The sequence below is a fragment of the Ranitomeya imitator genome, chromosome 2, assembly GCF_032444005.1.
Source record: "Ranitomeya imitator isolate aRanImi1 chromosome 2, aRanImi1.pri, whole genome shotgun sequence".
Taxonomy (NCBI): Eukaryota; Metazoa; Chordata; class Amphibia; order Anura; family Dendrobatidae; genus Ranitomeya; species Ranitomeya imitator.
The window spans coordinates 605541207-605555596 of NC_091283.1; the positions used below are offsets into that span (position 1 = coordinate 605541207).

The window sequence follows — 14390 nt, forward strand, 5'->3', positions numbered from 1 at the left end:
CAGGGGCTCAGCTAATGGAGCCCTCACTCTATTCAAACAAAATCTAAGTTCTAGGAATGGAGGAAACCAGCACCAAGCAACATAGTGATTACCTGGTCACAGTAGAACTAGCCGTTGAAAAAGCTTCTCAGACACAGATGCTGCACATGGAACAGCCTCGTGTAGAATCCAAATATAGAAAATTGGAAGACGTGGCACTTGGTGATCGGTTGAAATTATTCTTCTTTAATCAGGTAAATCAACACATGAGTGCAGGGGAATGGGTGCCGTCACGGAGTTCTGGGTTCTAATAGCCAAGTAGTGTTCCTTCCCATCCAATCCCTGCCGTGTATTCAAACAGTAGTGTACAGTCATATTTGGTGTACAGCCATTTGGGAGAAATTGCATAACAAATTTTAGGGTCCATTTTCTCCTATTATCACTTGTCTAAATTATAAATTTGGTGTTAAAACAGTATTTTAGTTGAAAAATATAATTTTTTTATTCTCACATCTAAATGGTATAAAGTTTCGATAATCACTTGTAGTTTAAAAATGCTCAGTACATCTCCAAGTGAATTTTTTGAGGGGTCTAGTTTCCAGAATGAGGTCACTCATGGGGGATTTCTGCTGTTTTCGCATACCAGGGGCTCTCCAAATGGAACATGGCATTTACAATCTATTTCAGACAAATAGCACTTTTTCCTTCCTTTCTGAGCCCTGCCATGTGCCTTAAACAGACGTTTTTGACTACACTTGGGGTACAATTTAAATTTATATTTTTTTCATTCCACTTTTCATTAATTCCGGTGTAGCACCTGAAGGGTAAAAAAAATGTCCCGACAGCAGTTTTGAACTATTTGAGGGGTTTAGTTTTTAAAATGATATCACTTTTGGGGAGTTTCCAATATAGAGACCCCTCAAAGCCCATTTAAATCTGAATAGGTCCCTAAAGAAAAGGTTTTGGAAATTCCTTGAAAGAATTAGAAATTGCTACTAAACTATTAACTCCTCTAACAAAATAAAATGACATTTGAAAAATGATGTACTGTATATACTCGAGTATAAGCCGAGATTTTCAGCCCATTTTTGGGGGCTGAAAGTCCCCCTCTCGACTTATACTCGAGTCATACCCATGGGTCGGCAGGGGAGGGGGAGCGGGGGCTGTCTAATTATACTCACCTGCTCCTGGCGCGGTCCCTGCATGTCTTTTCCCCGGCGCCGCAGCTTCTTCCTGTACTGAGCGGTCACATGGTACCGCTCATTACAGTAATGAATATGCGGCTCTACCTCCCATAAGGGTGGAGACGCATATTCATTACTGTAATGAGCAGTAACGGTGACCGCTCAGTAAAGGAAGAAGCAGCAGCGTCGGGGAAGCAGGCACTGCACCGCGCCAGGAGCAGGTGAGTATAGTGGGGAGGGGGAGCACTGCGCTATATTCAGCTGCTCCCCGTTCCAGCCGCTGCTCTGTCTTCAGCATCTTCTGCAGTGACGCTCAGGTCAGAGGGCGCGGTGACCTGGTTAGTGCGTGCTTTCTGCCTCAACGTCAGTGCAGAAGACGCTGAAGATGGAGCGGCGGCTGGAACGAGGAGCAGGTGAATATTGAAAGTGCCGGGGGCCTGAGCGACGGAGAGGTGAGTATGCGATTTTTTTTTATCGCAGCAACAGCAAATGGGGCAAGTGTTTGTATGGAGCATCTTCTGGGGCCATAACGTTTGTGCAGCACTATATGGGGCAAGTGTCTGTATGGAGCATCTTCTGGGGCCATAACGTTTGTGCAGCACTATAATGGGGCAAGTGTCTGTATAGAGCATCTTATGGGGCCATAACGTTTGTGCAGGAAACGGGGCAAGTGTCTTTATAGGGCCATAATCAATGTTTGTGCAGCACTATATGGGGCAAATATCTTTATGGAGCATCTTATGGGGCCATAATCAACATTTCTGCAGCATTATATTGGGCAAATGTGTCTATGGAGCATCTTATTGGGCCATAATTAACCTTTATTCAGGATTATATGGGGCATATTTTAATATGGAGCATCTTATGGGGCCTGTCATAAACTTTATGGATCATTATATGGGGCTCCTGATTCAATATTTATATTCAAAAACACTTAACCTACTGATGTCTCAATTAATTTGACTTTTATTGGTATCTATTTTTACTTTTGACATTTACCAGTAGCTGCTGCATTTCCCACCCTGGGCTTACACGCGAGTCAATAAGTTTTCCCAGTTTTTTTGTGGCAAAATTAGGGGGGTCGGCTTATACTCGGGTCGGCTTATGCTCGAGTATATATGGTACATGTAAAGTAGCCATATGGGAAATGATATTTGTTAAATATTTTGTACAGCACGACTAACTTGTTTAAGGGTATAAATATTGAAAGTTTGAAAATTGGGAAATTCTCAAAATTTTAGCAAAAATTTTTACATTTTCACAAAAGCCAAAAATATTGACTTAAATTTACCAATAACATAAAGTACAATGTGTCACGAAAAAAAAATCTTACAATCACTGGGATCCGTTGAAGTATTCTCGAGTTATTACTACATAAAGTGATACTGGTCAGATTTAAAATGGCCTGGTCATTAAGGTCAAAATTGGCTCTGTCACCAAGGGGTTAATAGTCTGAACTCAGCGCATGTCAATGCTTACTATCCTAGATGTTTCTGTGTGATGATGCAATATGTTAGCATTTGGGGCCCCACTTTTAACTTTTGACTAGGGACCCACTTTGCCTAAGGCCTCATTTACATATCAGTATTTTGCATCAGTGTTTGTATGCCAAACCCAGGAGTGGAACTTACAGAGAAAAGCTATAACTGAAAGATTGACACATGTTCTGTGTTTTGAAGACTCTGCTACTATGGCATACAAGTCTGACGTGTGAATGAGGCCTAAAACCGACCCTAATCAAAGCTAACTGGATCAATCAGTGGCACACACTGTTGCTGAGAAAAATGGAATGGAATCAGTAGAAACCTAGATAAACATGGCGGAAATATACATTATTTTTCAAAACAGGGCTTGCTGGCCATTGCCACTTAGAACAAAGAAGCTTTTCATTTTTTAATAAAAGATAATGTAACCTTGATTCATTGATACAGTTAACAAGGCATTTTTTTTGTATTGTAAAGTCAGCCCTAAATTTTTGCAATTAGAAAGTTATTTTTTATACATAAAGTCACCAGAAATTTTAATATCATATAGCTATAATTAGGCAGTGAAAAAAATGCTCAAGTAAGTATAGCTATATGCATCAAAGAAAGAGGCGCTGCGTAGATCAGCGGCAAGACTTCCAAAATTTTTGCTTCCGTGCTTTTTGATGTTTCTTTTTTTAAGTATAGCTAAATATGCTGTTTTTTATTCCTGTATTTTTTTTTTCTTTAACAAATTCTTAGCTAGGCAGAATTTTGCAATTTCTTACCAGGATTAAATGGAAATAATAAATAAAAAAGGTTTATGTTGTAGATATAAGTCTAAATACTGTGCTGTCATTGATTGCAGATGCATCACCAATTCTTACGGAGAAACAGGCCAAACAGGTTTTACGGACTAAGCGATCTGAAAGATCAATGAAGCCAGGATATACCGATGAACCAATGAGGGTATATATATATATTGTTTTTTTTTTTTTTTCATATTATAATATTTATCTAACATGAAGCATGTATTTAGAAATGTGGGAAAGTAAGAAGCAATATCTTACAAAAAGGAGAGACATAGTTCAATTCCTTTTCACATCAACATTGTTTTCTCTATATTTTTCTATAGGAAAAATTGTGTAGTCTGCGGAGCTATTACTGCCTTCAAACACTCCAGAAACATGAAAACCCCCATTATAAGGCTGGGGTCACACTTACGCGTGTAAAGCGAGAAACTCGCGCATCAATACCCTGCACTGCCGCCGCCACTTGGGACCAGAGTGTGCGGCTGCATGTATTTCTGGTGAGTGAGCTGCAGAGAGCGCAGCATCATTCACCAGCAATGACATCATCATCGCCTTTTTCCCACGGTCCATAGGTCACTTCAGTTCAGCCCGGCCGTGATGATGTCACCGCTGGTGAATGATGCTGCGCTCTCTGCAGCTCATTCACCAGTGGTTTTCAGCTGGGATGGCCGCATCTTGGCACCGTCCTGGTTGAAAACTATTTAGTCCCCAGACGTGGATTACAGCATGGGACAAAACGACAGGCAGGTATGGTATATTGTTGGTTTATTATTTTAGTTTTATTACAGGAGATCGAGGGCATCAGGGAATTAGGTGTTACAGTAAGTATGGTTTAATTTAGAACATTAAAGGTGTCTGTGTAATATTTTCAAATAAAGGACTTTATTCTGGCCGTGTCTTTATTTAACATTACAACTATAGGATTAGTAATGGATGGGTATCTTATAGACGCCTCTCCATTAGTAAGCCGAGGGCCTGAGAGGTGATACAAATATTACTCCACTTGCCACCGCTTTTTTGGACAGCTGCAGTCTGCTATTTTTAGGTTGGGGGGCCTATATCAATGACCTCTTACCAGTCTGAGAATAGCATCCCCCAGCTGTGAGCTTTAGCAAGGCTGGCTGTCAAAAATGGGGGGGGCCCTCACTCCGTTTTTTACCTTTATTTAATTAAATAATTAAAAAAAACAGCATGGGGACCCCTCTATTCTTGATAACCAACCTTACAGAAGCTGACAGCTGGGGGTTGCAACCCCAAGCCGTGAGTTTTGTCTGGTTGGTTCCATAAAATGGGATGAACCCACGTCGAGTTTTTCATTCATTTATTTCCAAATGATCGCAGCCGGCGGCTGTGGAATACCCCCATCCTCCGCACCTACTGTCACTGTTATTAGTGACATCAGGTGTCCGATGATGGGGGTAACAGTTCCAAAAGCCACCACCTGCTGTCGTTCGGACTTTAATTTAACACTCAGCATTCTCCTCTGCTCGCCGGCAGAGCAGGGAAGAATGATGATAACTGGCTTCAGCACTAACCGCCGGGGAACAGCGCTTACTGTAGCTCTTCTTCCCCAGTGGCCGTCCATGTAACACAGAGGACATCAAAGTGTGTTCTCCATGTGCACATGTGCGGGACATTTTGCCGTCCGTGCTGACTGCAGAAAATGGACATGTCAGTGTGTTTTGCCCACGGACACATGGTCCATGGAAACACACTGACATGTGCATAGACCCATTCACTTGAATGGTTCTACGTGTGTATGTGTCTCCGGTGCGTGTGAAAACTGTCACCAAACGTACTGGAGACATGGATGTGTGAAAGGGGCTTGATAACGATTATTGTTAAATGGCATAAAAAAATGTGTTTGGCAAAATGGCATTTAAGAAAATGGCAGCTCATTTGGCAAAAAAATTAGAACTCATACAGTGAAGCTTCATTACAAATAAAAAGATATGGCTGTTACATTTATGAATGGATGAACAAAAATAATTGCCTGGTTGTTTGAAAATGTGCATCACAAAAATGTCATTGAATATACGCATTGTGTGAAAAAGTGAAAGGGACAAACACTTTTTCACACATCTGTATGTTTGTATTTTACATATGCTTGTGTGCATGGTTGTACTATGCATATGCTTGTGTAGTGTCTAAATAAGCGCACATGTAATTTTTTAGCATGTGCATATTTTGATCAGCAAGGGCTTGTGCGATGTCATCTGTGAGTCCTGCTCATCTCCAGTTGGGACTTATGGATTTATTTTGTGTTTACTCATTCATTCATTCATTCATCCATTCATTCACAGCCAGAAACCAAACCACACCAAACTACACAATAACAATCTACTTTGATTATTTTAATTTTGCTGCATTTTATGCCTTTTTCCTATTATGTGATACAGTCTTGTTGCACATGTGAAGCAATGTTTTTATTGTGTTTTTATAGTACAGAGAAGCTTTGATTCTGCCCTTGAAAAAGTAACTGAAGTTTTTTGCATGCGTTTTTTCGGCTTCTCAAAAAAACCCTCCAAAGGAAAAAAAAGCACCAAAACCACAAAGTTCAGCAGCATCTTTAGGCTACTTTCACACTAGCGTTAACTGCAATCCGTCACAATGCGTCGTTTTGCAGAAAAAACACATCCTGCAAAAGTGCTTGCAGGATGCGTTTTTTCCCCATAGACTTGTATTGACGACGCATTGCGACGGATTGCCACACATCGCATCCGTCGTGCGACGGATGCGTCGTGCTTTGGCGGACCGTCGGGAGCAAAAAACGCTACATGTAACGTTTTTTGCTCCTGACGGACCGCTTTTTCCGACCGCGCATGCGTGGCCGGGACTCCGCCCCCACCTCCCCGCACCTCACAATGGGGCAGCGGATGCGCCGGAGAAATGCATCCGCTGCCTCCGTTGTACAGTGCGTTAAATGCTAGCGTCGGAATCTCTGCCCGACGCATTGCGACAGGGAGATTCCGACACTAGTCTGAAAGTAGCCTTAGACGCACATACTCATGAAATCACATCCACTTTGCTTGGACAGTTAAAGACACTAGAATTTTTGTGCCGAAAAGCAGCAAAAAAAACAACAACACAGCATTTATGTTACATGTGAACACGGTCTAAATATCCAAGTAAAGTGAAGGTAATTTCATGAAAACTCTTTCCCTCGGTGTATCTAAAGACATTTTTGTACTGTGCAGTTTTGGTGCTTTTTTTCTCTCTACATGCTTTTATGTGAAGTCTGAAAAAACGCATGTTAAAGAAAAGTTGTTGAATCTTTAAGTGTAGAATCACATCTTTTCTATAATACTAAAAAAGTATTAAAAATGTTGCTTTAAATCTGTACCAAAAACGCATCGAAAAATGGGAAAACACATCAAAGAAACACAGTAACCATGCAATAATCAGAGAAGCTTATAATTGTGTCATGTGGTGCAGACACCTGCAGAAAACGTGTAGAAAATAGCAGTAGAAAAAAGCCACATTTATGCCCTCAGCATTACATGTTTATAACATTTTTTATGGGTTTAATAATGAAAGAAAAAAATCATTTTTTACTCCATTTACCGATCACCGTATATAATTTGACTGCTGTGCTATAGACACAGATAGCTGCTACTGGGCAGGTGCAGACGGCGCCATTTTCAAATTGTTTTACTGTATTTTTCCTAGCTGGATAACATCTAGAAAATGTCCAACCAGGCCAAGTTTTATAATTCTGACCACTGTCACTTTATGAAGTTATAGCTCTGGAACGCTTCAATGTATCCCACTGATTCTGAGACTGTTATTTCATGACATATAGTATTTCATGTTAGTGGTAAAATTTATTCGATATAACTTGCCTTTATTTATGAAAAAAAATGGAAATTTGGCAAAAATTTTGAAAACTTTGCAATTTTCAATACCCTTGAATTTTTATACCCTTGAATCAGAGAGTTATGGCACACAAAATTGTTGATAAATAACATTTCCCATATGTCTGCTTTACATCAGTTACATAGTTACATAGTTATTAAGGCTGAAGGAAGACTATAAGTCCATCTAGTTCATAGCCGGCGGCTGTGGAATACCCCCATCCTCTGCATAGCCTAGCCTAACATGCCCTAACATGTTGATCCAGAGGAAGGCAAAAAAAAACCATGTGGCAAAGAGTAAGCTCCACATTGGGGAAAAAAATTCCTTCCCGACTCCACATACGGCAATCAGACTAGTTCCCTGGATCAACGCCCTATCAAGGAATCTAGTGTAACATTATACTTTTCCAGAAAGGTATCCAGTCCCCTCTTAAATTTAAGTAATGAATCACTCATTACAACATCATACGGCAGAGAGTTCCATAGTCTCACTGCTCTTACAGTAAACAATCCGCGTCTGTTATCAGCACAATTTTGGAAACATAATTTTTTTTGTTAGGACGTTATAAGGGTTAAAAGTTGACCAGCGATTTCTCATTTTTACAACAAAATTTGCAAAACCATTTTTTTTAGGGACCACCTATTGGGGTGGGTCAATATAACAGAAAATGCCCAAAAGTGACACATTTCTAAAAACTACACCCCTCAAGGTACTCAAAACCACATTCAAGAAGTTTATTAAACCTTCACGTGCTTCACGACAACTAAAGCAATGTGGAAGGAAAAAAAATGAACATTTTACTTTGTTCACAAAAAATTAATTTGAAACCAATTTTTTTATTTTCATAAGGGTATCAGGAGAAAATGGACCACAAAATTTGTTATCCAATTTCTCATAAGCGCACCAATACTCCGTATGTGGGGGAAAGCCACTGTTTGGGCGCATGGTAGGGCTTAGAAGGGAGGGAGCACCGTTTGACTTTTTGAACTCAAAATTGGGTGGAATCAATGGTGGACCATGTTGCGTTTGGAGACCCCCGATGTACCTAAAGAATGGAAACCCCCCCAATTCTAACTCCAACCCTAATCCCAACACATCCCTAACCCTAATCCCAACCCTAACCATAACCCTAACTACAACCCTAACAACAACCCTAGCCCAACCCTAGCTTTAGCCCAACCCTAACCCTAGCTCTAGCCCTAACCTTAGCCCCAACCATAACCCTAATAGAAAAATGGAAATAAATACGTTTTTATTTTAGTTACCTAACTAAGTGGGTGAGAAAGGGGGGTTTGATTTACTATTTTTTTTTTACTTTGATCACTGTGATAGACCCAATCACAGCGATCGAAATGAGCCAATAGAAAAATTTCCTATTGTTGTCGGGTGCCGGCCAGCAGATCTCGGCGGGTGCACTGCGCATGCGCCCGTCATTTTCTTCGTGGAAGAAGACGGGGAACATAACAGGGGAGATGTAGGAGGGTCAAGGGACATCAGCGGTACTGGGGGGTATCGGGGGACCCAATTTCTCTTTCTTCTGATGTGCGATCACATCAAAGGAGAGAGAAATTAAATGGGAAATCAGACTTTTTTTTCCGTTCGCCATCATTCTGTGAATAACTGCGATCGCAACACTGGGGTCAGTAAAACCCTACCTGAATCATATTCTCTTTGGACCCCAAAGAATTTCTGAAGCTGGGGGGTGCTATATACTGATTTCTCAGCACCATTAAAAAGCTGCGCTGAGGAATAAGTACCCTTAACTGCCACCATTAAAAGGCGTATTGGTGGCCGTTAAGGGGTTAAAAAAATTATTTTATTGCGGTTCCATGAAATAGAGATTGTTGAGACAAATGTGGCTGACAGGCTCAGAGGGAGAGTGATTTTCACGCTCAACAGTCAGCTACATTTGAATCTATGTTTCCTGGAACCACAATAAAATACTCTTTTAATCCTAAGTGGTGAGTGCCCCATTTCTTCTTGCTCATTTATTAAACTGTGCCTCACTACAGTATGTTCCAGTGAAAACTATAGCTTGTCCTGTCAAAATAAATCCTTAATTAGCTCTGTGATGACTTAGCATCAATGAGAAAAATCTGGCCACTTGTGCAGAGGTAAACTATTCTTAATTATGTCAGACTTACTATTCCTTTGTTCAGTAAGGCACATGAGCCATTGTTTCATGTTAGACTTTCCAGTGCCCCTTTTTGTATGCTAATTTGTGGAATTCCTGCTGATTTCAGATTGCCAGTTCAGATTGACAGTTCCCCAGTTTAAAGGGAACCTGTCACCCCCAAAATCGAAGGTGAGCTAAGCCCACTGGCATCAGGGGCTTATCTACAGCATTCTGGAATGCTGTAGATAAGCCCCCAATGTATCCTGATGGATGAGAAAAAGAGGTTAGATTATACTCACGCAGGGGCGGTCCCGCTGCGGTCCAGTCCGATGGGTGTCGCGGTCTGGTCCAGCGCCTCCCATCTTCTGACGATGACGTCCTGTTCTTGTCTTCACGCTGCGGCTCCAGCACAGGCGTACTTTGTCTGCCCTATTGAGGGCAAAGCAAAGTACTGCAGTGCGCAGGCGCCGGGAAAGGTCAGAGAGGCCCGGCGCCTGCGCACTGCAGTACTTTGCTCTGCCCTCAACAGGGCAGATAGAGTACACCTGCGCCAGAGCCGCAGCATGAAGACAAGAAGAGAACATCATCCTAAGAAGATGGGAGGCCCCAGACCGGACCGCAACGTCCATCGGATCGGACTGCCCGCCCAGGTGAGTATAATTTAACCTCTTTTTCCCATCTTTCAGGATACATTGGGGGCTTATCTACAGCATTCCAGAATGCTATAGATAAGCCCCTGATGCTGGTGGGCTTAGCTCACCTTCGATGTTCGGGGTGACAGGTTCCCTTTAACCCCTTCCCGACCTGTGACACAGCGTATGCGTCATGAAAGTCGGTGCCAATCCGACCTGTGACGCATATGCTGTGTCACAGAAAGATCGCGTCCCTGCAGATCGGGTGAAAGGGTTAACTCCCATTTCACCCGATCTGCAGGGACAGGGGGAGTGGTAGTTTAGCCCGGGGGGGGGGGTGGCTTCACCCCCCCGTGGCTACGATCGCTCTGATTGGCTGTTGAAAGTGAAACTGCCAATCAGAGCGATTAGTAATATTTCACCTAAAAAACTGGTGAAATATTACAATCCAGCCATGGCCGATGCTGCAATATCATCGGCCATGGCTGAAAACACTAATGTGCCCCCACCCCACCCCACCGATCGCCCCCCCAGCCCCCCGATCTGTGCTCCGCTCCCCTCCGTCCTGTGCTCCGCTCCCCCGTCCTCCTGTCTGCTCCCCCCATGCTCCAATCACACCCCCCGTGCTCCAATCAAACCCCCCCGCACTCCGATCACCCCCCCGCACAGCGATCCCCCCCGTGCTCCGATCCACCCCCCTGCACAGCGATCCCCCACCCCGTGCTCCAATCCACCCCCCGTGTTCCGATCCAACCCCCCGTGCTCCGATGCCCCTCCCCGTGCTCCGATGCCCCACCCCCGTGCTCCGATGCCTCCCCCCGTGCTCCGACGCCCCCCCCTTATACTTACCTAGCCTCCCGGGATCCGTCCTACCGTCTTCTTTCCTGGGTGCCGCCATCTTCCAAAATGGCGGGCGCATGTGCAGTGTGCCCGCCGAATCTGCCGGCCGGCAGATTCGTTCCAAAGTGAGTTTTGATCACTGAGATATAACCTATCTCATTGATCAAAATAAAAAAATAGTAAATGCCCCTCCCCCCCTTTGTCACCCCCATAGGTAGGGACAATAAAAAAAAATAAAATATATTTTTTTTCCACTAAGGTTGGGGTAAGAACTAGGGTTAGGGTTAGGGGTAGGGTTAGGGGTAGGGTTAGGGCTAGGGGTAGGGTTAGGGGTAGGGTTACAGTTAGGGGTAGGGTTAGGGCTAGGGTTAGGGTTAGGGTTAGGGGTAGGGTTAGGGTTTCGGTATGTGCACACGTATTCTGTTCCTCTGCGGATTTTTCCGCTGCGGATTTGATAAATCCGCAGTGCTAAACCGCTGTGGATTTATGGCGGATTTACCGCGGTTTTTCTGGCCATTTCACTGCGGTTTTACAACTGCGATTTTCTATTGGAGCAGTTGTAAAACCGCTGCGGAATCCGCATAAAGAAGTGACATGCTGCGGAATGTAAACCGCTGCGTTTCCGTGCAGTTTTTCCACAGCATGTGTACAGCGATTTTTGTTTCCCATAGGTTTACATTGAACTGTAAACTCATGGGAAACTGCTGCGGATCCGCAGCGTTTTCCGCAGTGTGTGCACATACCTTTAGAATTAGGCTATGTGCACACGGTGCGGATTTGGCTGCAGATCCGCAGCGGATTGGCTGCTGCGGATTCGCAGCAGTGTTCCATCAGGTTTACAGTACCATGTAAACATATGGAAAACCAAATCGGCTGTGCCCATGGTGCGGAAAATACCACGCGGAAATGCTGCGTTGTATTTTCTGCAGCATGCCAATTCTTTGTGCGGATTCCGCAGCGTTTTACACCTGTTCCTCAATAGGAATCCAAAGGTGAAATCCGCACAAAACACACTGGAAATCCACGGTAAATCCGCAGGTAAAACGCAGTGCCCTTTACCCGCGGATTTTTCAAAAATGATGCTGAAAAATCTCACACGAATCCGCAACGTGGGCACATAGCCTTAGGGTTAGGGTTGGAATTAGGGTTGTGGTTAGGGGTGTGATTAGGGTTATGGCTACAGTTGGGATTAGGGTTAGGGGTGTGTTGGGGTTAGTGTTGGAGGTAGAATTGAGGGGTTTCCACTGTTTAGGCACATCAGGGGTCTCCAAACGCAACATGGCGCCACCATTGATTCCAGCCAATCTTGTATTCATAAAGTCAAATGGTGCTCCCTCAATTCCGAGCCCCGACGTGCGCCCAAACAGTGGTTTACCCCCACATATGGGGTACCAGTGTACTCAGGACAAACTGCGCAACAATTACTGGAGTCCAATTTCTCCTGTTACCCTTGTGAAAATAAAAAAATGCTTGCTAAAACATCATTTTTGAGGAAAGAAAAATTATTTTTTATTTTCACGGCTCTGCGTTGTAAACGTCTGTGAAGCACTTGGGGGATCAAAGTGCTCACCACATATCTAGATAAGTTCCTTGGGGGGTCTAGTTTCTAAAATGGGGTCACTTGTGGGGGGTTTCTACTGTTTAGGCACACCAGGGGCTCTGCAAACGCAACGTGACGTCCGCAGACCATTCCATCAAAGTCTGCATTTCAAAAGTCACTACTTCCCTTCTGAGCCCCGACGTGTGCCCAAACAGTGGTTTACCCCCACACATGGGGTATCAGCGTACTCAGGAGAAACTGGACAACAACTTTTGGGGGCCAATTTCTCCTGTAACCCTTGGGAAAATAAAAAATTCTGGGCTAAAAAATTATTTTTGAGGAAAGAAAACGTATTTATTATTTTCACAGCTCTGTGTTATAAACTTCTGTAAAGCACTTGGGGGTTGAAAGTGCTCACCACATATCTAGATAAATTCCTTTGGGGGTCTAGTTTCCAAAATGGGGTCACTTGTGGGGGGTTTCTACTGTTAAGGCACACCAGGGGCTCTGCAAACGCAACGTGACGCCCGCAGACCATTCCATCAAAGTCTGCATTTCAAAAGTCACTACTTCCCTTCTGAGCCCCGACGTGTGCCCAAACAGTGGTTTACCCCCACATATGGGGTATCAGCTTACTCAGGAGAAACTGGTCAACAACTTTTGGGGTCCAATTTCTCCTGTAACCCTTGGGAAAATAAAAAATTCTGGGCTAAATAATTATTTTTGAGAAAAGAATTTTTTTTTTTAATTTTCATGGCTCTGCGTTATAAACTTCTGTGAAGCACTTGAGGGTTCAAAGTGCTCACCACACATCTAGATTAGTTCCTTTGGGGGTCTAGTTTCCAAAATGGGGTAATTTGTGGGGAATCTCCAATGTTTAGGCACACAGGGGCTCTCCAAACGCGACATGGTGTCCGCTAATGATTGGAGCTAATTTTCCATTTAAAAAGCCAAATGGCGTGCCTTCCCTTCTGAGCCCTGCCGTGCGCCCAAACAGTGGTTTACCCCCACATATGGGGTATCTGCGTACTCAGGACAAACTGGACAACAACATTTGTGGTCTAATTTCTCCTATTACCATTGGCAAAATAGGAAATTCCAGGCTAAAAAATCATTTTTGAGAAAAGAAAAATTATTTTTTATTTTCATGGCTCTGCATTATAAACTTCTGTGAAGCACCTGGGGGTTTAAAGTGCTCAGTATGCATCTAGATAAGTTCCTTGGGGGGTCTAGTTTCCAAAATGGGGTCACTTGTGGGGGAGCTCCGATGCATAGGCACACAGGGGCTCTCCAAACGCGACATGGTGTCCGCTAACAATTGGAGCTAATTTTCCATTCAAAAAGTCAAAAGGCGCGCCTTCCCTTCCGAGCCCGGCCGTGTGCCAAAACAGTGGTTTACCCCCACATATGAGGTATCGGCGTACTCGGGAGAAATTGCTCAACAAATTTTAGGATCCATTTTATCCTATTGCCCATGTGAAAATGAAAAAATTGAGGCGAAAATAAATTTTTTGTGAAAAAAAAGTACTTTTTCATTTTTACGGATCAATTTGTGAAGCACCTGAGGGATTAAAGTGCTCACTAGGCATCTAGATAAGTTCCTTGGGGGTCCAGTTTCCAAAATGGGGTCACTTGTGGGGGAGCTCCAATGTTTAGGCACACAGGGTCTCTCCAAACGCGACATGGTGTCCGCTAACGATGGAGATAATTTTTCATTCAAAAAGTCAAATGTCGCTCCTTCCCTTCCGAGCCTTACCATGTGCCCAAACAGTGGTTTACCTCCACATGTGAGGTATTGGTGTACTCAGGAGAAATTACCCAACAAATTTTAGGATCCATTTGATCCTGTTGTCCATGTGAAAATGAAAAAATTGAGGCTAAAAGAATTTTTTTGTGAAAAAAAAGTACTTTTTCATTTTTACGGATCAATTTGTGAAGCACCTGGGGGTTTAAAGGGCTCACTATGCAT

At 43.4% G+C, this 14390-nt stretch overlaps 1 protein-coding gene across 1 annotated transcript in view; it reads left to right on the plus strand.

Moving 5' to 3' along the window:
- C2H17orf67 (chromosome 2 C17orf67 homolog) overlaps positions 1-14390 on the plus strand; it is a 76970-nt gene that overhangs the window by 26924 nt on the left and 35656 nt on the right. The window contains exon 2 of the mRNA XM_069755756.1: positions 3495-3595. Within this exon, the coding sequence (XP_069611857.1) occupies positions 3495-3595 (101 nt within the window). The remainder of the gene's footprint in view (positions 1-3494; positions 3596-14390) is intronic.